The sequence below is a fragment of the Sinohyriopsis cumingii genome, chromosome 9 (genome assembly GCF_028554795.1).
Source record: "Sinohyriopsis cumingii isolate HCF-2022 chromosome 9, ASM2855479v2, whole genome shotgun sequence".
Taxonomy (NCBI): domain Eukaryota; kingdom Metazoa; phylum Mollusca; class Bivalvia; order Unionida; family Unionidae; genus Sinohyriopsis; species Sinohyriopsis cumingii.
The window spans coordinates 96,333,091-96,358,887 of NC_142969.1; the positions used below are offsets into that span (position 1 = coordinate 96,333,091).

General features: G+C 37.1%; 1 protein-coding gene across 5 annotated transcripts in view; it reads left to right on the forward strand.

The window, feature by feature from the left end:
* The window catches only part of LOC149792285 (F-box only protein 3-like), a 109,820-nt gene that overhangs the window by 47,714 nt on the left and 36,309 nt on the right, over nt 1-25,797 (forward strand). For 3 of the 5 annotated variants that reach the window (XM_089970845.1, XM_089970844.1, XM_089970846.1), the window contains exon 12: nt 5,082-5,705. The exons of the other annotated variants lie outside the window; for them this stretch is intronic. In XM_089970845.1, the coding sequence (XP_089826971.1) occupies nt 5,082-5,245 (164 nt within the window). In that variant the 3' untranslated portion in view covers nt 5,246-5,705. Of the gene's footprint in view, nt 1-5,081; nt 5,706-25,797 lie in introns of those variants that run through there. 5 annotated transcript variants of the gene reach the window in all.

Sequence of the window (25,797 nt, forward strand, 5' to 3'; positions counted from 1 at the left end):
TTGAAGTAGAAAGCAGATGGAAAGTAGTAGTTTTGCCCCACCTCTGTCCCCAGGAAAAGCTAGTTGGTGATCCTTGCCTAAGGACTCCATATGGTAGGTGACTGGCCTTGTCTGGGAATTAAGCATGGTTCTTGTGATTAGGAATCCAGCACTCTTAATGTTGAGCTACCATGCTTTATTTGTGAACACATTGCAACCCCATCACAGTACACAAAACTATTTAGAACCTTAGAGATGTCCCCATCCAAGTTCATAGAACTATTTAGAGCTTAACATATGTCCCCATCCAAGTTTATAGAACTATTTAGAGCTTTAGAGATGCTTCCAGATACCAAATGCTTTTAGGTCTGTTATATCCTTTCCTTTAAACTTTCTTGATGCATTGGGAATTTTCCCTAGAAATCGAAAAGCATTTTAAAAACAGAATTTTAAATGAGGCTTTGTTCTTTTTATTTTGATGATATCCTTTGTTGGATTTGATCCCAGTTTTTTCTGTGTGGAGTGTTCTAAAGATATTTTTTTTTTCCTGTTTGGGTTTTTGTCTGCGTATTCCCTACCATCTGGCATAAAATTCTGTTGCTGAGTTTCCTTGGCTTTTCACCCTTTATCTCTCTGTTTAAATTTTTGGTTGCTCTAATAGCAGCCATCTTCTAACTGCCAGAGGACATGGCTTGCCATTATCAATGTTTCCTACTTAAGCAATAGTCCAATAGCAGCCATAATCCCCAGACCAAAGGACATAGCCTGCCATCATCAATGCTTCCAACTTAGGCCATAATCCAATAGTAGCCCTCTCCTCTCAGGCAGAGGACATGGCCCACCATTATCAATGCTTCCTACTTAGGCAATAGTCCAACAGCATCCATCACCCCCAGACCAAAGGACATAGCCTGTCATTATCAATGCTTCCTACTTAGGCCATAATCCAATAGTAGCCCACTCCTCTCTGGCAGAGGACATGGCCCACCATCATTAATGCTTCCTATTTAGGCAATAGTCCAATAGCAGCCCTCACCCCCTGCCATAGGACATGGTGTGCCATCATCAGTGCTTCCTACTGAGGCAATAATCCAAAAGCAGTGCTTGCCCCCTGCATGAAGATGTGGCGTGCCATCATCGTTGCTTCCTACTGAGGCAATAGTCCAATAGCAACCCTCTCCTCCCTGCCAGAGGGCATGGCCTGCCATAATCAATGCTTCCTACTGATGCAATGGTCCAATAGCAGTGCTTGCCCCCTGCATGAAGATGTGGTGTGCCATAATCAATGCTTCCTACTGAGGCAATAGTCCAATAGCAACCCTCTCCTCTCTGCCAGAGGGCATGGCCTGCCATAATCAATACTTCCTACTGAGGCAATGGTCCAATAGCAGCCCTCACCCCCTTCCAGAGGACATTGCAATGCTTCCTACTTAGGCAATAGTCCCATAGCAGCCCTGTACTCCCTGCTCAAGGATATGGTATGCCATCATCAATGCTTTCTACTTATGCAATAGTCCAATAGAAACTCTCTCCTCCCTGCCAGAGGACATGGCCTGCCATCATCGATGCTTCCTACTTAGACTGAGTTTGAAATAATTAATGACCTTTGCCATTAAGGCCTACTTATGGTATTTGTTGTTCCAATTAAAGTGGGGGGGGGGATGTGTTGAGCTTTTCATCTATGCATAAATGTGTAAGGACTTGACCCCACTTGTCAGACAATTATTGTTAATTACCAGACAATGTGGGTGAGGTTGGGTAGTTTTAAAACTGGATCAGTATCCACACACAGAGATTCTGTGTCCAATAATGGGATAACAAAACAATAATCTTATGGAAACTCCATTGATAAATATAGGTAAAATACCTAATAGAAAACAATTTAATATAATGAGCACATGTCACTATAATATTTCTTTGGACAGGTGGCTCTGTGTTTGGAGACCCCCCTGCCTGGCCAGATATGTAACTTGCATGCAAAAATACATAAAATGGGAATTTTTTTGTTATAAGAAAAGTCATATAGGTCATGTATGCATTCAGCAATGATTGCTTCAGTAATGAAGGTCTCTTTTTAAGAATTTGATTATACATGCCTTTAAATGGCAATTATTCACTTTATTTGGGATCCTCATACATCCATATTCCTTCAAAGGTCACTATTTACCAACCATGATAAGTACATAATTCAAAATCAATATTAAACAGTAAGTAAATTCACTGCAATTAGGGACCATCGATAAGAGGGACTAGAATATTTTTTTATTATTCTAGATCCAAAAATAGTTTGCAGACAATGCTGTTCTGCTGTTTTTTAAACAAAAAGAACTAATTTTTTCCAGCATAATTGTAAAACGAAATGATTTTGAGATAAAAAAAATAAATATCCTGTTTGGAAAGAAAATCACAGGCCTTTGGAAAATCTGGAATAATTACACACATGAAAATGTGTGTTGAATTATACTGGTCAGGCTTGTCTCCCTTGAATTTGTCAGGGTTATCTCCTTGGAAATGGTTAGCTCATTTTATAAAGAAAACAAGTCCCAAGAAATGTAGGGTAAAATATGTTGCTCCTATAAATTAGCTTCCTAATAAATCCTTTTTTTCAATTACATTAAATTCTTGGGGGTTGAAGACCCATTCTCAGTTTTACGAATAGAATTTAAATCTGGACAAAGATGCAAGTCTAAATTCAAGCAATCCAGTCAGAAAATTTTAAACCTGATTTAAAATAAACCAATCAGATGTCTAAGGTAAAGTCCTAACTTTCATACTTTTATTTGTGAAATCTGGTCCTCATTTTTTTTATACAAAATAAACTCATTTTCTGTTCTTATTATATATTTGTATGAAATATAAATTGCAATGTGGCTAATTATGTGTCTCCATTACAGGGGCATCTAAATATTTTGGATGGCCATGGATGTGTATGTGTGCCTGTGGATAGTTTTGCTGAATGATTTTCACAGTGCTTGTAGCTCAGTAACCCCTTTCCAATTTCATATTTGGAATATAATATCCTCACATACTCCCTGTTTCCCATTTCCATTCCCCTGGGTGGGGCCATGGGATCAAGAATTTGAATAGGGACACATTTTGGTTTTAAAAAAAACAAAAAACATTTCAACACTCATTTCAGTAACTAATTCAACTTAATATTTAAAATATAACATCACGATGCACTGACTTTATGGATTTAATACACCAGCCCCTGGGTCAAGGCCCAGAGTGGGGCCATTTGGTTAATAGGCAGGACACCTTATGGTTAAAGTTTTGATTCCAGTTCATGTTTCATGCACAAGTTATCAAATTTACTTAAATTTTCTAATATTATATGATCGCAAACTCCCCCTTCCTCTCCATAGCACCTTTGTTCACTGGGTTATGTCCCCATACAAGGACTGCTCCGGTGGCCTAGTGGTTAGAGCATCCGCCTTGGATGCGGGAGGTTGTGGGTTCGATCCCTGGCCGAGTCATACCAAAGACTTACAAAAATGGTACTAACAGCTGCCTCGCTTGGTGCTCAGCAATAAGAGGTTAGTGATAGGACTGGTCAGCCTGGTGTCAGGATAATGTGACTGAGTGGGACATCATGCTACATGTCTGCGGCATGATGCCCCAGTGCTAGGCATCACTATAAAGTGTCACACTGCAGACATCGTAGCGATATGACTGAAACATTGTTAAAGCTACATTAAAAATCCATATCACACACACACACATGCCCATACAAGGCCATAGAGTCTAGAAGATGGACATAATTTGGTACATTATTTGTATGATATTTAAGCACTCTGTCATTTTTAGAACTTTACCATTCATTGGCCCTGTATAACTGTTATTTTCCTGGGACGCTGTTGTATACATACACATTTTTTAATTCAATTCCTAGAGTATTGTATGAACTTGCCATTGTCCCCAAACCAGTGTTACTTACGTACCTGCATGGGGCCAGGGAAGCAATAAGACAAATAATTTGTTAAATTTCTTCTTCTAAGTATTATTATTATAAAGCCCCATCCAATTTAATGCATATTTTGAATGCATCCTGATCCCATTCTTATCTATCACCTTATAACACTCCAGCTTTTGTGTTACGTCAGGAGATTTGATCATTGGTTTATGTGCTTTGATGTGTTCATCAGGGTTCTTATGTTCTTTGAAGGTCTTTGACAGTTTGGGAAAAATGAGGTAGCATTTTCAAGACCTTCAGAGTTTGGAAAAATCAGTCAGATTACCCTGAGTTCTTTAAACGTCTCTGAAAAATGAAATAAACTCAAACATTTTAATTTCTTTCCATAATGACAAATAAAATTGTCCAAGGTTATTAGATCTGAATGTAGTCAAGTTTTCCTGGTTTCTTTCTTTTGATTAATTATAGTTTGAATTTCATCCTTAAACAGTATTGTAGCATTTTGCATTCATTGTTTTCTCATATAACATAACTTGTATACAAAATGTTAGCGAAAATAGGTCTTGGAAATCTCTGTTTATGGTCTTTGAAAGTTTGGGAAAAGTCTTCAAATTTGTCATTCAGAATTCTGTATGAACCCTGGTTCACTGAAATTTCCTTGGATGTGTTGGCCATTTGGTCACAAGTATATTAATTTGTTGTTGTTGTTGTTGTTGTTTTTTCCTAAAATTTACATTTCAGTCATTATATGTATAATTTACACCCTATTTTTGGCATATATTAAAATCACGTTGTTGTTGTGGGGTTTAACACCATTTTTCAGCACATGATAGGCTGTACATGGCGGCCAGTATTAATGGTGGAGAAAGAACCAGGGAAAACCCCGGAAAGAACCACTGACCCAAGAGAAGCTACTGGTAAGCTTTCTCACATACCCACATTGGTTGAATCCGAGACTCAGACCCACGCATACAGTGGTGAGATGGTAGTGATCCATAATGGAGAGCGCATTAGACCACTCGACCACTCAGTGCCCCTTAAAATCACACATTCCTGTTGCATTCCTGTCCTTCAGTCATGCCTCTGGTTGGAATCGTGGGGTCCAGGATTTTTTGTTGTTGATTTAATGGAAGTTTATTTCAGGAGTTTCTTATTTATTTTGCTCTATAGTTAAGCATACCTCTTTCAGGGTCCACAGTTGACATTCAGTGCCCAGTATACCACATGAAGTGCCTTCCCTACATTACATCAGAAGAGCGCGAGGAGGAGATTCAGGCTGGTAAATGCCAATTAGCCAGTGAGACAGAAGAGATGCTGTCTGATGCAGACCTGATGGATACAAATACAAGATAGCATGTGCAATACATTATAATCCCTGCACTTTTAATGGACTTTGTTCAGTAAGCTGTATAAATAAAATTATCTCTTTAATGGTTAGGTTAAATGTAATGCCTCAGCCATGTATCATAAATTATTGTGATACACAACCCCATGATACAAGACACACTGATATACATAAATAATAGAGACAAACAATAAATAATTATTAATGGCTGTTAAAGATTAATATTAACTTTTATAGGTAAATATCATTTTGAATCAGTTTTCCACCTTAATTAATGATGTGTGTGTCAAAACAGCAAAATTATCAATGCATTGATTTATTGATAAATATTTTCACCTCATTTCAGTACTTGGGTATAATGCCATACAACGTATTTGTGTTCTTTTATGGCAGCTTTTATTCAATACTGTTGACACTAATGGTCATTTATATGAATTTGATGAATACAAATTATGAAAGAACTCTTTATTCAGTGACAACTTGGAATTATGTATGTTCTCCTTTTGATTTTGTTTGGCATGTGTTTTTAGTCTGGTTTTCTTTGCGTGTTGTGCATATATTTATTTTCTCCTTAATAGTTTTGTGGTTTGGGAAAAGGTTGCATTTTTTTATACTTTAATTTATTTCTAACCCCTTTGTTGTAGATGGAGTCCTTCTAGGTTCGTTATTCCTACCCACCTAATGGAGATGAGGGGTCCTTGTAGCTTCATTAATTCTATCTCCCTGATCAGATTGGTGTCTTCCAAGCTTTGTTAATCTTGCCTCCCTGATGGAGGTGAGGGATTCTTCCTGCTTCATTATTCCTATCCCCCTAATCCTTGTATCATCATTAGTCATTGGGTCCTTAAATTTGTGATTTATTTCAAACCTGAAATCGGTAAAATAGGAACCTTATAAATCAATACATTGTATTGTCCAGTTGAAGCCAGAATATTTTTTATTTTCTTTGTCTGCAGGTGGCTCATATTTTTCAGAGGATTTTCACTATTATGAAGGAATTGCATATATGTATTTAGTGTCAGTCTAAGTTAACTTTCCTTATGACTTGTCTTTCAATCAGACACGCTGACTCCTCTTGTGGCATGTCTATGAATCAAACTCATTACCCTTATGGCATGTCTATGAATCAGACACATTACCCTTATGGCATGTCTGTGAATCAGACACGCTGACTCTCCTTATGGCATGTCTATGAATCAGACATGCTGACTCCCCATATGGCATGTCTGTAAATTAGACACACTGACTCCCCTTATGGCATGTCTATGAATCAGACATGCTGACTCCCCTCATGGCATGTCTGTGAATCAGACACACTGCTGCCTCCCCTTATGGCATGACAAATTCAATCTCCTTAGGGCATGTGTATTAATCAGACACGCTTACTCCCCTTTTGGCATGTCTATGAATCAATACACACTGACTCTCCTTAGGTGGCGCTCACCAGATAATATGTACTTTTGAGAGAGTGACGTATGTAAGGTGAAGTAGTTCGCATTTAAAACATGCACAGTGGAGAGAATGTTTGCATACCTCTATGCTACATTAATGTAATGTGGATATTTCTTTTGGATATTGTACTTTTGGAAATTTTACATGATTTAAGCACACTGCTAACTAAAATGACTGCTCCCTTGTGTTAAAAAATCAGTCTGAATTAGTCTAAAGTACACTATACATAGCAGGTATTAAAATAGGGAAAATGAATTTTGCCAGACTAGACAATACCAGCTTCTGAAAGTGCAATGAATGAATTACCAAATATATAAAATGTAAAAAAAGTTATCGGCTCTTTTTTTATACAATTTGCCTCTGAAGTTCAGGAAGTGAAAATGACCAAGTAGAGCTAGCACTTTTTTGAAAGGTGCACATTTGAAGTAAGGCCAAGCTGTATACTCTATAACCCATAGTACACCCATCAATCATACACCAAAATAAAGGGAATTAAAGGCTCTTTGCATTATACCTAAGATATACAAGGTCTTTTTTAAACAGCCAGTATAACCAGTGAGGAAAGCTGGGGAAATTCTTTTTCTTTAAAATCCTAACCCTATGCAAAATACGAAACTGTAGAGCGCCACCTTAAAACAAATATAAAAATGTTTGCAATTGTTTTTTATTTTCATATAATTATGTATGATGTTCTGAATAAAATGGTACATTCATATGGATGTTAAGCATGAAAATGAGCTAATTATGATCATTTTGCTCTTGCTTACATAATTTGCCATGAGGTATGTTTGTGTGAGTAGTGACCTTAATTATGGGGAAATTAGAAGTCTTAGAATATAGGAATAGAGTCAACTTAAATTTAAAACTGTTGCAATAAGTGACAGAAATATATGGTGAAAATGTTTCTTTTCATTTATTTGCAATGAAATAAAAAAATAAATGAAGAGAAAGTGAATTTGCTTCTTCCATATTAAACAATAGGCAAATATTTTACACTTTGACCTTTGACCTTTATGATCCTGATGAGTTACCTCCCTTTTCTAATTGTAAAATTCATTGTTGATATCTCAGAAATAATTCTGGCTAGTTTCATGTTCCTGTCATTCAGCATAACATTGGTTGCTATGTTTACAAAATGTAATGTGCTTTCTTAAAATAGCTCACTTTTATCATGGGGGGGAGGCTGGACTTGGTAGAGACTCTGACACTCATAAATACTGTTCTGTGGGGGGAAAGGCAGGAGAATTATTCAAAAGGATTGTTTTGATGCTTGCGACTTAAATGTTTCAGCCTTATAAACATAATTAAATCATACAAAAATAATACCTATATCTTCTTTATGGTGGCGCTCACCAGATAATATGTACTTTTGAGAGAGTGGCGTATGTAAGGTGAAGTAGTTCGCATTTAAAACATGCACAGTGGAGAGAATGTTTGCATACCTCTATGCTACATTAATGTAATGTAGATGATATTTCTTTTGGATATTGTACTTTTGGAAATTTTACATGATTTAAGCACACTGCTAACTAAAATGACTGCTCCCTTGTGTTAAAAAATCAGTCTGAATTAGTCTAAAGTACACTATACATAGCAGCTATTAAAATAGGGAAAATGAATTTTGCCAGACTAGATGATACCAGCTCCTGAAAGTGCAATGAATGAATTACCAAATATATAAAATGTAAAAAAAATTATTGGCTCTTTTTTATATAATTTACCTCTGAAGTTCAGGAAGTGAAAATGACCAAGTAGAGCTAGCACTTTTTTGAAAGGTGCACATTTGAAGTAAGGCCAAGCTGTATACTCTATAACCCATAGTACACCCATCAATCATACACCAAAATTAAGGGAATTAAAGGTTCTTTGCATTATACCTAAGATGTACAAGGTCTTTTTTAAACAGCCAGTATAACCAGTGAGGAAAGCCGGGGAAATTCTTTTTCTTTAAAATCCTAACCCTATACAAAATACGAAACTGTAGAGCGCCACCTTAAAACAAATATAAAAATGTTTGCAATTTTTTTTTATTTTCATATAATTATGTATGATGTTCTGAATAAAATGGTACATTCATATTGATGTTAAGCATGAAAATGAGCTAATTATGATCATTTTGCTCTTGCTTACATAATTTGCCATGAGGTATGTTTGTGTGAGTAGTGACCTTAATTATGGGGAAATTAGAAGTCTTAGAATATAGGAATAGAGTCAACTTAAATTTAAAACTGTTGCAATAAGTGACAGAAATATATGGTGAAAATGTTTCTTTTCATTTATTTGCAGTGAAATAAAAAAATAAATGAAGAGAAAGTGAATTCGCTTCTTCCATATTAAACAATAGGCAAATATTTTACACTTTGACCTTTGACCTTTATGAACCTGATGAGTTACCTCCCATTTCTAATTGTAAAATTCATTGTTGATATCTCAGAAATAATTCTGGCTAGTTTCATGTTCCTGTCATTCAGCATAACATTGGTTGCTATGTTTACAAAATGTAATGTGCATTCTTAAAATAGCTCACTTTTATCATGGGGGGGGAGGCTGGACTTGTTAGAGACTCTGACACTCATAAATACTGTTCTGTGGGGGGAAAGGCAGGAGAATTATTCAGAAGGATTGTTTTGATGCTTGCGACTTAAATGTTTCAGCCATATAAACATAATTAAATCATACAAAAATAATACCTATATCTTCTTTATGGTGGCGCTCACCAGATAATATGTACTTTTGAGAGAGTGACGTATGTAAGGTGAAGTAGTTCGCATTTAAAACATGCACAGTGGAGAGAATGTTTGCATACCTCTATGCTACATTAATGTAATGTAGATGATATTTCTTTTGGATATTGTACTTTTGGAAATTTTACATGATTTAAGCACACTGCTAACTAAAATGACTGCTCCCTTGTGTTAAAAAATCAGTCTGAATTAGTCTAAAGTACACTATACATAGCAGCTATTAAAATAGGGAAAATGAATTTTGCCAGACTAGACGATACCAGCTTCTGAAAGTGCAATGAATGAATTACCAAATATATAAAATGTAAAAAAAGTTATCGGCTCTTTTTTATACAATTTACCTCTGAAGTTCAGGAAGTGAAAATGACCAAGTAGAGCCAGCACTTTTTTGAAAGGTGCACATTTGAAGTAAGGCCAAGCTGTATACTCTATAACCCATAGTACACCCATCAATCATACACCAAAATAAAGGGAATTAAAGGTTCTTTGCATTATACCTAAGATATACAAGGTCTTTTTTAAACAGCCAGTATAACCAGTGGTTGCAGAAACCATATTTTTCACATAGGGCTTAATAGCTTGTTTGACTGCAGTTGTCAAAATTCTTTCACTCACTAAAGATGCCTCAACACAATACATGTATCAAGATGTAAATTGGCTTTTTTTACCACTGAAACAGTGTCCCAGGAATAAATAGCTTCTAGCCATAATTACTTTCTCTGGTTGATGGCTGTAATAATCACTGGCATTGGTCATGATTCCAGATGAATTTCTTGCAGAATTTCCACGTGTTTCTGGGCCCCTTTGCCCTCTCTGAAAGGGCATTGGTTTTGTTTAAAGGATGTGCTTGGTTATTGTAACTACTCTATGGTCAAAAACTTAAGTAACAGAAAAGAAGCAGAACCAACAAGTTTTATAAAATTTATCAAACTATTTAATTATTAAAGTGATAAATGAAAAATATAAGAGGAACTTGCAGTATAAAGAAGTGAATCCAACTTAGCCCTCATAAAGGACTTAGAAAGTCTTAAACAAATGAAAAGTCCCTTATAATTTTTGAAACTGGAAATTTACTGATCCTCCAAAAACCATGACATCATCAAGATGACGTTGCCCAGAATTGTTTCAAATAATTTATAACAGTTCAAGAATGATATTATAATTCAAATAATGAACTCTTTCAATTTCCACTTAACAGTCCAAACAAATGTTTTTCCTCTCAAACAAATATCTAAGTGCAACATGAAATACATCTGCAGACTTGCAACAGGAATACAGTCAGTGTGAATGACTCAAAAATCGAAATGAATTGATAGTTTTAACTGTCTTCTTATGTACACTGTATATTATGACTGTACTTCACAATAGACCCGACATGACATCATACACTATTGACTTTTAATCAGTTAAGAATATTCACATGACCTCACACAACCAGTAGGAAGCCCAGAATTATTCTGGAAACATTCATATCCCATCAGTCACTGAGAAACAATGCCATAGGCCCCATTTTAAGTCTTATTATTAAGATTATTATTGCTAACTGTCAGCACACATGAATATCTACTTATAAATCCAACCGCTCCAGTGGCCTAGTGGTTAGAGCATCCACCTCGGATGCGGGAAGTCGTGGATTTGATCCCTGGCCAAGTCATACCAAAGACTTACACAAATGGTACTAACAGCTGCCTCGCTTGGCGCTCAGCATTAAGAGGTTAGTGTTAGAACTGGTCGGCACGGTGTCAGGATAATGTGACTGGGTGGGACATCATGCCACATGTCTGCAGCATGATGCCCCAGTGATAGCCATCACTATAAACTGCCACACTGCAGACATCATAGCAATATGACTGAAAAATTGTTAAAAGCTACGTTAAAAATCAAAATCACACACACTTATAAATCCTGTGCAATTTGCGTTCTTAAAATGGAGCCAGGTCACATACACAAGTTATAACAAAAGATATTCAGTACACATTACAGCCATGAATAAGAATTATAAAATTGAGATAAAATCATGTACCAGGAGTTACAAAATATATAGATATACATAACAGTTATACTAAGACACTGTCTTTCCTACCCACTGGCAAAAGTTGCAAATTGGTATACGCTCTTTTGTTCTCATATTTCTTGGCATGTAGATGCGTTGACCCTGTCCATTAAAGGTTCATGTATAGCCACATCCATGACCTCGAAATGGGGGATGTGAGTTCTCAGAGAAGCAACTTCATCTGCCAGAAACTTGACTCTTTCACTTAAGGTTTGACTCTTGTCATCGCTCCAAATATCATTAATCAAGGTTTGTTAAACTGAGGTCCATTAAGATTTTCATTACATTAAGCACTAATTACTATTCTGAATGCTTGTTCAAAGGATTTTGTATCACTTATCATAACAGATATTTTTTTAGACCCTGGCCTCAGTCCTTGAATGAAGTGTTCCATTACCAGTTTGTCATTTTCACTCTGGTCCCTATGGGCACAACGGGCCAGACACTGTGCTCCATTACCAGTTTATCATTTTCACTCTGGTCCCTATGGGCACAACAGGCCACACACTGTGTTCCATTACCAGTTTGTCATTTTCACTCTGGTCCCGATGGGCACAATGGGCCACACACTGTGTTCCATTACCAGTTTATCATTTTCACTCTGGTCCCTATGGGCACAACAGGCCACACACTGTGTTCCATTACCATTTTGTCATTTTCACTCAGGTCCCTATGGGCACAACGGGCCACACACTGTGTTCCATTACCAGTTTATCATTTTCACTCTGGTCCCTATGGGCACAACAGGCCACACACTGTGTTCCATTACCAGTTTGTCATTTTCACTCTGGTCCCTATGGGCACAACGGGCCAGACACTATGTTCCATTACCAGTTTGTCATTTTCACTCTGGTCCCTATGGGCACAATGGGCCAGACATTGTGTTCCATTACCAGTTTGTCATTTTCACTCTGGTCCCTATGGGCACAACGGGCCACACACTGTGTTCCATTACCAGTTTGTTATTTTCACTCTGGTCCATATGGGCACAACGGGCCACACACTGTGTTCCATTACCAGTTTGTTATTTTCACTCTGGTCCATATGGGCACAACGGGCCAGACACTGTGTTCCATTACCAGTTTATCATTTTCACTCTGGTCCCTATGGACACAATGGGCCAGACACTGTGTTCCATTACTAGTTTGTCATTTTCACTCTGATCCCTATGGGCACAACGGGCCAGACACTGTGTTCCATTACCAGTTTATCATTTTCACTCTGGTCCCTATGGGCACAACGGGCCACACACTGTGTTCCATTACCAGTTTGTTATTTTCACTCTGGTCCATATGGGCACAAGGGGCCCGACACTGTGTTCCATTACCAGTTTATCATTTTCACTCTGGTCCCTATTGGGCACAATGGGCCAGACACTGTGTTCCATTACTAGTTTGTCATTTTCACTCTGGTCCCTATGGGCACAACGGGCCACACACTGTGTTCCATTACCAGTTTATCATTTTCACTCTGGTCCCAATGGGCACAAAGGGCCATACATTGTGTTCCATTACCAGTTTATCATTTTCACTCTGGTCCCTATGGGCACAATGAGCCAGACATTGTGTTCCATTACCAGTTTATCATTTTCACTCTCGTCCCTATGGGCACAACGGGCCACACATTGTGTTCCATTACCAGTTTGTCATTTTCACTCTGGTCCCTATGGGCACAACGGGCCACACACTGTGTTCCATTACCAGTTTGTTATTTTCACTCTGGTCCATATGGGCACAACGGGCCCGACACTGTGTTCCATTACCAGTTTATCATTTTCACTCTGGTCCCTATGGGCACAATGGGCCAGACACTGTGTTCCATTACTAGTTTGTCATTTTCACTCTGGTCCCTATGGGCACAACGGGCCAGACACTGTGTTCCATTACCAGTTTATCATTTTCACTCTGGTCCCTATGGGCACAAAGGGCCATACATTGTGTTCCATTACCAGTTTGTCATTTTCACTCTGGTCCCTATGGGCACAATGGGCCAGACACTGTGTTCCATTACCAGTTTGTCATTTTCACTCTGGTCCGTATGGGCACAAGGGGCCCGACACTGTGTTCCATTACCAGTTTATCATTTTCACTCTGGTCCCTATGGGCACAATGGGCCAAACACTGTGTTCCATTACTAGTTTGTCATTTTCACTCTGGTCCCTATGGGCACAACGGGCCAGACACTGTGTTCCATTACCAGTTTATCATTTTCACTCTGGTCCCTATGGGCACAACGGGCCACACACTGTGTTCCATTACGAGTTTGTCATTTTCACTCTGGTCCCTATGGGCACAACGGGCCAGACACTGTGTTCCATTACCAGTTTATCATTTTCACTCTGGTCCCTATGGGCACAAAGGGCCATACATTGTGTTCCATTACCAGTTTGTCATTTTCACTCTGGTCCCTATGGGCACAATGGGCCAGACACTGTGTTCCATTACCAGTTTATCATTTTCACTCTGGTCCCTATGGGCACAATGGGCCAGACACTATGTTCCATTACCAATTTGTCATTTTCACTCTGGTCCCTATGGGTACAACGGGCCAGACACTATGTTCCATTACCAGTTTATCATTTTCACTCTGGTCCCTATGGGCACAATGAGCCAGACATTGTGTTCCATTACCAGTTTATCATTTTCACTCTGGTCCCTATGGGCACAATGGGCCAGACACTGTGTTCCATTACTAGTTTGTCATTTTCACTCTGGTCCCTATGGGCACAATGGGCCAGACACTGTGTTCCATTACCAGCTTATCATTTTCACTCTGGTCCCTATGGGCACAACGGGCCACACACTGTGTTCCATTACGAGTTTGTCATTTTCACTCTGGTCCCTATGGGCACAACGGGCCACACACTGTGTTCCATTACGAGTTTGTCATTTTCACTCTGGTCCCTATGGGCACAACAGGCCACACACTGTGTTCTGTTACCAGTTTATCATTTTCACTCTGGTCCCTATGGGCACAATGGGCCAGACACTATGTTCCATTACCAGTTTGTCATTTTCACTCTGGTCCCTATGGGTACAACGGGCCAGACACTATGTTCCATTACCAGTTTATCATTTTCACTCTGGTCCCTATGGGCACAATGAGCCAGACATTGTGTTCCATTACCAGTTTATCATTTTCACTCTGGTCCCTATGGGCACAACGGGCCACACATTGTGTTCCATTACCAGTTTGTCATTTTCACTCTGGTCCCTATGGGCACAACGGGCCAGACACTATGTTCCATTACCAGTTTGTCATTTTCACTCTGGTCCCTATGGGCACAAGGGGCCAGACACTATGTTCCATTACCAGTTTATCATTTTCACTCTGGTCCCTATGGGCACAACGGGCCAGACAGTCTGTTGCATTTCCATAATAATCCACATTCAATTGTTACATTTATGATAATTCAGAGAAATATTTCTCTGTAAATCCAAATCTTTCCTTCAGTTTTCTTATAAGTACATCATAGCATGATTTTTCTTCTCCATCAGGATCTTCAAAATTATAGTCTGCCGACATCTATTAACAGTGTTAGAAGAATTTTCAGTTTTCTAGCACTATTTCACCTGTTTGCTGGTCATCGTTCGTTTCTCCTTAAAAGTTTGCAGGTTTTATTTCAGAAAGTTTCAGCTCCATTTTGTCAGAGCATGAATAATACTGTCTGGTCTATTCTTTTTATTTTTTTGCTCTTCCCATAGTCCACCAAAAAGAATTTTAAGCTTTTCAGATCCCACTTCTGACACCACTAATCTCAAGGAGGACATATTGTTCACTTGCTTTATTTCCTTTGGTATAAGCAACACACTAAGTATATTCTTCATCTTTTTTTTATTACACAGCTATACAATTCTATTTTCTACATCAAAACCACAGCTGTCTTCAAACTATACTTCCTCCAATCTCGTCTCAGATCATGCGCTATGAACTTCAGAATTAGCTTGGGTCTAGGGCACCATGATATATATATATATATATATAATGATTGTTATTTATGATCACATTATTTCTTTCTCAGTTTGGACACCAATTGTGTCATATTCTCTGATTTAGTAACACTTTTTATAACAGCAGTATTTTGTTGATATATTAAATCCTCCTAATAGAGAATTGTATCATTGTATCAAGAAATAACATGCGCATGTTTTATTTTATGTATGTATTTGCAACTACGGACTTGAAAGTTTATATCTGTATATAGTATATTATTCATATATGTATCTGTTTACCACTATAGTTACATGTATTAATCTGTTTTAAATCTGTCTGAGTACATGTGCAAGCATACCTGTGTGTAAGTGACAGTTTTTTGTATGAGCTGTTATAAAACTTGAGGACCAGATGGCAGATGGGTCTTTCATGACCAAATATAGTATCTTCATTTTTGAAAAAATTATTATCATTATTATTATTATTATTTCTTCAGTATATGGCCATTGGTATATTTTTTATCAAAATGTTGAAAATCATCACCCTTAAGAAGTAAAATTATATAACATGTTGATTATCATTGTTTCATGTTTTATTTGCCAGAAATTAAACTTAGAAACATTTTTATTTTCTATTTCTTTCTTGAGAAACCCTGTGATGCTTTAAAAAAACTTTGCCAGATCATGGAATGCTACAGGTATATTTTCAAGAGAGTTTTCTTCTTACATATGGGAGAAAATAGTTTCTGCTGGACCCAAGGTTTATTTGACGACATGTTTTTCAAGGAATAATGTCATCCATGCTTACAGTTTAGCAATTTTATCAGAAAACAAATCTAATTATATCAGCAAAATTCAGATTTTTAAGCTAAAAATTAAGGTTTTATCTGATTATGCTTTAAAAAAAACTGAGATATGAGCATGACTCATTACAGCAGTGATGGTGGGATCAAATACAATGCTTATAGTACATGGCATTAGGTCCCTAGTTTATAGTACATGGTATTAAGTCCCTAGAACTACAAATGGAAATTATAGTATATGGTATTAAGTCCCTAGTAATAAAAATGGAAACTATAGTATGTGATATAAAGTCCCAATAATAAAAAGGGAAATTATAGTACACGGTATTAAGTCCCTAATCACAAAAAGGGGATTTATAGTTCATGGTATTAAGTCACTTGTCATAAATGGGGAAACTATAGTACTTGGTATTAAGTCCATAGAAATAAAAATGGAAAATATAGTACATGGTATTAAGTCCCCAGTAATAAAAAGGGAAGTTATAATAGACTGTATTGAGTCCCTAGGAATAAAAATGGGAAAGGTATGATACAGGGACTATAGAATCAGGAAGTTCTGCCCTGTCATATTCATGTGGTCCTCTTTCTGTTCTGGTTATTATCCTGTAACCTACAAAGTTCATGGGGAATATGCTTTTTTGGTTGTTCCTCTGTCTTTTATATTTATGTGTGTTCATTCATTATGCCGTCAGTGTTCTAGACAACTTACTCATGAAAATTTATACATTTGTATGGATGTATCTGATTTTATACATTTATCTGGATATATCTAAATTTATACATTTATATGGATGCATCGCAATTTGTACATTTATATGGATGCATCGCAATTTATACTTTTTTATGGATGCATCGCAATTTGTACATTTATATGGATGCATCGCAATCTATACTTTTATATGGATGCATCTAAATTTTATACATATACTTTTATAGGGATGCATCTAAATTTATACATATACTTGTATATGGATGTATCTGAATTTATACATTTATATGGATGCATCGGAATTTATATGGATGCATCCAAATTTATATGGATAATTTATCTTAGACAATGTTCCTCCTAGACTCATGACAATATGGATTCATCTCATTATCTTAGACCCTGTTCCACCTAGACTCATGACAATATGGATTCATCTCATTATCTTAGACCCTGTTCCACCTAGACTCATGACATTATGGATTCATCTCATTATCTTAGACAATGTTCCACCTTGTCACTCATGATAATATGGATTCATCTGATTATCTTAGACCCTGTTCCACCTAGACTCATGACAATATGGATTCATCTCATTATCTTAGACCCTGTTCCACCTTGACTCATGATAATATGGATTCATCTCATTATCTTAGACCCTGTTCCACCTTGACTCATGACAATATGGATTCATCTCATTACCTTAGACAATGTTCCACCTTGACTCATGACAATATGTATTGATCTCATTATCTTACAGGGATCGTCCTGGGCTTCGTCAGTGTCGCAAATTGCGATTTTTTTTCCTTATTGGCGACAAAAATATCCCATCTGGTGATTTTTTTGGCGACAGACTTTTTGGTTATTTAATTTGTACATACAGTCATGGATTTGGACTGGATAAATTAAAAGGGAGAATGAAAGGAAGCCACAAACTTGACTAAGCAATGCATTGGAATCAATCTGTTACACAAACAATCCTTTGTTCGTATTGACAACCCCATCTTTACCATGCATTGTTACATCATAATCTGCTTATGCTGACATCTGGGCCGAGTACTGTATGCTGTGATACAGTCAATCATGCTACCGAACTATACCTACAACTGACCGACTTCTGAAGACGCGAATAGAACAGATACAATTAATTGAATGGCTAATCCTTCTGTTGTTGTTTTGTTGTTGTTGACATATACCAATACAATAGTTTTGCTGAACCTTCATAGAAAACTGATAACCTTTGAAGTACCGACTACTGCGTATAAATACAAAGCAAATGGAAAAAATCTCAATCACAATTATATCTGTCGCCAGCGCAGCATTTTACTCATTGATCTTTTCCTTTTGCCATCAATCCGTGTTACAGCTGCAGAGACTTAAACTCCGCAACAAGAAATAGCAAAAAAAAACAGTTTTGCGTAATTAATAATAATTATTTATTTCTCAAAATACAGGAGTGAAAGAATCCCTAAATTGGGTGTGAATTTATGCTTATATATACGGTCCAATATTGCCAGGTGTTGACTCATGTAAGTTTCATTCATGGGAATGGAGATCCTATTTTGCTTGTCGAGAAAATTTATACAGCATTCAGTGATCATTCTTGGGATTTAGGAAGCAATTCACTACAAGCCTTGTGAAGCTAGCCATAAGGTGGGGGGGGGGTTGTGGGGGGCTGCTGAGAGACTACTGGTGTCACCTGTCAGCACTGTAGACTGTGAACGTGGATTCAGTAAGATGAACCTCATAAAAACTGACATCAGAAATAAACTCTGCATCTCATCTCTCGAGAATTTAATGAGAATCAGCATGTACAGATGTGAAAAATTAGACTTTAAAACTGCATTCAACAAGTGGGCAGCCCTAAAATCGCGACGGATCTTCATGCAACACTTTGTAACCTTTTGTTAATGCTTTTTGTAATTAGAGTATTAACTAACTCATCTTTTGTAATTTTCATTGCCTGTTACATTAACAGACTAAATTAACACTTGAAAAAATGTACACAACTTGTTCTGGTGACACTTTTTGAAAATTGGCGACAAAATATTGAGGTTGGCAATTTTTTTGGCGACAGCTTTTTAAAAGCCAGGACTATCCCTGTCTTAGACCCTGTTCCACCTTGTCACTCATGACAATATGTATTCATCTCATTATCTTAGACCCTGTTCCACCTTGTCACTCATGACAATATGGATTCATCTCATTATCTTAGACCCTGTTCCACCTTGTCACTCATGACACTATGGATTCATCTCATTATCTTAGACCCTGATCCACCTAGACTCATGACATTATGGATTCATCTCATTTTCTTAGACCCTGTTCCACCTTGACTCATGACAATATGGATTCACTCATTATCTTAGACAATGTTCCACCTTGACTCATGACAATATGGATTCATCTCATTATCTTAGACCCTGTTCCGCCTAGACTCATGACATTATGGATTCATCTCATTATCTTAGACCCTGTTCCATCTAGACTCATGACAATATGGATTCATCTCATTATCTTAGACCCTGTTCCACCTAGACTCATGACATTATGGATTCATCTCATTATCTTAGACCCTGTTCCACCTAGGCTCATGACATTATGGATTCATCTCATTATCTTAGACCCTGTTCCACCTAGACTCATGACATTATGGATTCATCTCATTATCTTAGACCCTGTTCCACCTTGACTCATGACAATATGGATTCATCTCATTATCTTAGACAATGTTCCACCTTGACTCATGACAATATGGATTTATCTCATTATCTTAGACCCTGTTCCACCTTGTCACTCATGACAATATGGATTCATCTCATTATCTTAGACCCTGTTCCACCTAGACTCATGACATTATGGATTCATCTCATTATCTTAGACCCTGTTCCACCTAGACTCATGACATTATGGATTCATCTCATTATCTTAGACTCTGTTCCACCTAGACTCATGACATTATGGATTCATCTCATTATCTTAGACCCTGTTCCACCTAGACTCATGACAATATGGATTCATCTCATTATCTTAGACTCTGTTCCACCTAAACTCATGACAATATGGATTCATCTGATTATCTTAGACTCTGTTCCACCTAGACTCATGACAATATGGATTCACCTCATTATCTTAGACCCTGTTCCACCTAGACTCATGACAATATGGATTCATCTCATTGAAAATAACTAACAAATATAAAAACAAAGTCAACATGACCAGACTTTCATAATTGAGCTAATTTTGTATTTTCACTGTTTAATACACTGCCAGTAACTTAGACCCTATTTCACTTACACTCATGAAAATTAGTACATATAATTATCACATGGAGAGTAACTCAGAGCCGAACCAAGTCACTGAAAATTCATTTCATGTTAGAGATGCTTTTTTTATTTCCATCTATTCATTCACTACTTTCTATATTTTGGACCCTGTTCTACCTACACTGCTGAAAACTGATACATGGATTCATCCAATTCAAAGGAACTTGACCATGTCTGGACATACACTAATGAAAACTTATACATGAATTCATCCAATTAAAAGGAACTTTGCCATGTCTGGACATACACTAATGAAAACTGATACATGGAATCATCCAATTCAAAGGAACTTGACCATGTCTGGACATACACTAATGAAAACTGATACATGGATTCATCCAATTCAAAGGAACTTGACAATGTCTGGACCAGATCAATGTGGCCCAATAAGAATGCTTGAGTGACTTTTGTATCTTCATCTATTGCCCACCCCTTATGGTGTCCCTGCCCTCAATATATTGAACACTACTTCACCAACATTGATGGATATTTATTGTGTTGGTAATTATGATCAAAAACCATTCATCTATTCCAAAATCTAGGGTATGACCTAATTACCATGCTTGAGTGACTTTTTTATTTTCAACTGTTCATTTACTACATGATCCTCAATGTCTTTATTTCATTTCACCTACACTCATGATAATTAATATGGTGTTTTATCTAGGGCAGAATAACTCAGCCATACCAAGACAGGTCACTCTGACTCAAATTTATCACCGTCCACATGTCAGAATATTGTCAGCTACCCCAAATGTGTTCCTGCTGGTGAACAGATTTATGATTGAAAGTAAATATCTTGTTTGAAAAAAAAATATCAAGAACAGCAGGCAAGACATACAGTTCCTTGGAGTGTGTGTGTGTGTGTGTGTGTGTGTAACCCATCACATGTAGATGATTATGTAGTGTAGATCTAAAATGGATCTATTGGGATAAAAGATGAAGATGGAAAGTTTCCACTTTTCGTTGCATTTTTTTCATTCCCAGTAAAAAGTAAGGATTTTGGTCTAGGTTTTTGAAATTCTGTCTATGAAACAATAAAAAGGAGATTGTGTAAATTGTATGCACGTTTTTGGGGGTGGGTCGGCTGTAATTTAATGACGTGGTCAGGTATTTGGTACTAAAATCTGTGACTGAAAAACAGCAGTTGTATTTTCATGAAAAGTGTTTACTGATAACTCTTGAGATTTGTATAAAGGACTCTGCACTTTTTAAAATTGGCAGATGTAATGCCAATTAAAGAGCAATAACTCCTTAAAGTTGACAGTTCAGAAGTTTGTTTTAATATAGTAATACATACATTATCCATTATGTGTGAATCATTTAACAGATGTTACGCGAGGCAGTTTTTGTGTAGTGATGCTAAGCAGATTCGAGATGATAACACAATTTCAAGACGAGGACAGTAATTATGGTTAAACTTCCACTAAAATTTTGAAAATCTCTCATAACATGCATATTATTATAATTAGATTAAAATTTAAGAGTTGTACGTGAAATAGTTTATATGTAACCGTGCTTTAAAAAAATATAACGACTGACCGAAGTTTATAAAAGCATTGGAATGCCTGTATAAACTGACGTACAAACCAATAATGGTGGTAACGCAGTTTGGTGGAGAAGGTGGGTGGGGGAAGTGATAAACACCGCTGACAGTATGATTTTCCGGAAGTGTGTTAATATTAGATTTTTTGAAGTGTCGTTTGATTGAACTGTTTACCTGCATTATGTATTTTAATTTTTTTCTTCAGCAAACAATCCTTTATCGGGCATAACTGACTGTTACTTATGATTCAGCGGGGGGGGGGGGGGGAACGAGCGCTTAACAACAGGAACGTTTTCTTTACAGTAATATTATTAAAATAGCGACGTGAAAATGATTAAAAACGCAGAAGCCTCAGGGGTCTTCTGCCCTGGGGTGCCACGTGGGGTCCTGTCCCCTACATATTTACGCCATACACGCACCCCGCCACCACACCTCCGAAATGATATTTCTTGATCAGCCACTGCATTACATTAGGATCTGTTCTAGCAAGCATGGTATATATTATCAGTCCTACCAAAACCACTATATCCACTTTCGTCAATAAAAACCGTATGCTACATGTCTGCGGCTTGATGCCCCAGTGCTAGACATCACAATAAACTGCCACACTGCAAACATCGCAGCGATATGACCGAAAAATTGTTAAAACTTAGTACCGTTAAAATTCCAAAACACACACACGAAGTACTATCGTATAGTCTAATAAGTCTTAAGTAGATAAACATGTCAGTTTGTTTTTCCTCTTATCTCAATTTTTTTTTAAAAATTTAAACAAATAATTTTAAAATGTGAATTAAAAAATATACTTTTTCTGTGGATGTGATCGGCACACGGAACACGTGCGGGAAGTATGGACCAAGCTGAGCGAATCCTTTCTTCATATCGACCATGTCATTACACTGCTGATTTTAGCCCTGTTACGTCAAATGAGCATTAATTTTACATGCTTGCTGTACCAAGATTACGTTCTGGAAATTGATAATGGGTAAAACATTTATGACTATCACAAAGTACATCTTGATAGTTTCTAAAGCTTAAGCAAACAGTGAAGTCTACAGCATTCATATCATTATTTGAATTTAACCCCTTAAACGTGGAGTTGGTAAGTTATTCACTTGTAATATTACCACTGTGGTGTGAGGGCATTTGAGAAAGTTCTTTTCTACTCCTACTCGTTTATAGGGGTTGTTTCAAAAGAATTCTGGACTGTGTTGGACTAGGTTAATTTGAGTGATGTTTTTAGAACTTAATAAATTATTTATTCTGGTGGTAGTTTTACCTACTCGCAACTACGATAATGTATTCTGGATACTACTTGCAGTTAGATTTAATTACAATGTAAAGTTCTGCAGCGCTTATCTAAGGTCACGTGGTCATAATGTATAGCGTAATTAGCAAAGTGTGGACATCAAGATTACGATAATTAGACAGGAATACTCTAACCCCTTGTTTACTTAAAATCAGATTTTCCAACTCTGCTCTTGTTTGTCTTGAAACTCTGCTCCCGTTCTCTGCCACAGCCCCTTATTTCATTAAATTCAGATTTTCCAACTCTGCTCTTGTTTGTCTTGAAACTCTGCTCCCGTTCTCTGCCATAGCCCCTTATTTCATTAAATTCAGATTTTCCAACTCTGCTCTTGTTTGTCTTGAAACTCTGCTCCCGTCCTCTGCCACAGCCAGAAGACCATATGAAAGATAGGATATAACCTAAATGCTTCAACTCCGATGAACCTGCACATCACTCAGTGACAAATCAGGGTCCATACTTTTTTCACCCGTGAATATATATGGTGAAACATTTGCAATTGGAGAAAGCAACATTGCCCCATTAGAGGTATATAAAAAAAAAAAACGTGCTATGTAAGTAGCAGAAACGCCTATTTAATATTTCTAAAATAAGATTCTTAATGCCTTCGTACCAGTCCAGACAGAGTACATTAAAATTTATGGGGGAAGGGGGAGGACTGACCATTCGTTTTTAATGAAAAAAAGTCTTACAAACATTATCACACTTGAATAATATCAGTACCGATGCGGGGGTTGGAAGGGTCGAGTGTTACTTATCAGTCGATTTGTATCGTGAAACGGAGGGATTTTTTAATTAGCGCTTTCTTTCGTGTATGAAATGACTACATTTTAAAAGTCTGACTTTGTTTACACCATATGTTAAAGTCAGATTTTCCAACATTTTTGTAAGTTCTTATATTTTATATTATAATATAATGGAATGTTTAATTGTATTTGTGGTGTGTATTATTGGAAAATATGAACTTTACAGTTAAAGTCTCACATATTAAAAAGTACACATTCTTTAAAGAAGTTTGCGAACGCAGACGATTCTTAGCTGTAAGAAAAAGAAAGAGCTGTTCTGACTGGTGCATCGAATTAATTTTTCGTAAGCCTGATTCGCTATGTATAGTTTTTTCGTTGACTCAGTCTTAGCGAGAACATGCCCCTTTAAACCTTTCCATGGCGATCGTGTGAACCCTCTGCGCAACGCATCCAATATTGATATAATAATTTGTATGTTCAGCAGTCCCCACCCCACCCCCAATCTAAATTGATGACATCTAGATATGAGCGAAATGTATTTTGTGCTGACAATTGCTGATTTTTAGTTACGAACAAAATGTATTTTGTGCTGATAATTGTTGACATTTAGTTACGAGCGAAATGTATTGTATATTTTGTGCTGACAATTTGTTGATATTTAGTTACGAGCGAAATGTATTGTATGGGTTTCTGCACCTGCCTGTAAAGTGCGATCTTTATAAAATTGCATAACGTTATATCACACGCAGTATATAAATTTTATCTCCATATATTTTAGTGGATAATTATTTTCAATATAAATTGATGAAAAATTTATTTTAATACAATTTAGAATAAATTTAAATCGTAATACTTTTACTTATAAGTTATGCCGTAATAAAACTAACAATCGGTAAATAAATAGCAAGTATGACAGAAGCAGAGATACAGTTCTTTCGACAACATCGCAGTTGGTCGTCCAATGTGTTGTAAGCCTATGATTGTTCTGCCAACAAGACCAGTACACACACACACACACACACACACACACACACACACATTCTTAATTACGTGGCGGCAATGAACGCAATAGTTGTCATTTTACTTGACTGATAAGTTAATGCGCCGTTACGCGCAGGAATACATATAAGTAAATATTGTGACAAGTAGATAAGTAAGCCAGTGAGAGATTATGTGGATATGTAGCGAAAAACAATTCAGAATTGACCTCACTGCCTACTCAATTTGGTATGAATTTGGATCTTTTACGGCACAGCAGCACAAGCTGGTTATTTAGTTCCGAGGCAATTGAAGTAGTGTGCCTTCCTAACGGAAACACAACTGTAGCCTACTCAAGCTGATCCGGTAGTAGGATTCAAACCTGCAACCAATGTCGTGAGTCCATCGCGCAGATCATTGAGCCACCGCGGCCCCTACCGACCGAGCCACATACCAACCTACCTACTACGCTTGGTCGGAATGGCGACCAAGCCCCCGCCCCCTGTAAAGATCGCTGATAATTTTGTCTTTGTCTTCCCTGGAATTCACCTGGAAAATTATCCCAGTATCGAGATGGACCGGCCCATGCCTGCTAACCTATATATATATATATATATATATATATATATATATATATATATATATATATATATATATATATACATCTAGTCAAATGACTGAAATTAGATATAATCTTGTCCAAAATACAGGTAACCCACACATTCTTCACCTTCCTAGTAGATTTGTCGCTAGGCTATAAAGCGCACAGACGTACATATGAATACTAAATCCAGGTATATTGCTATATATTCCTGCATAGGAGGGAATTATTCATATATACCTGGATGCTCTGAGATAAATATACATGAGCATGTTTCTTATATTGCTATTAGCGTCAGCTAGGCGTATCTTGATTACTGTTATCCCTGATTTATTTAGTAACAACAATGGTAATGACCGCTTTATTA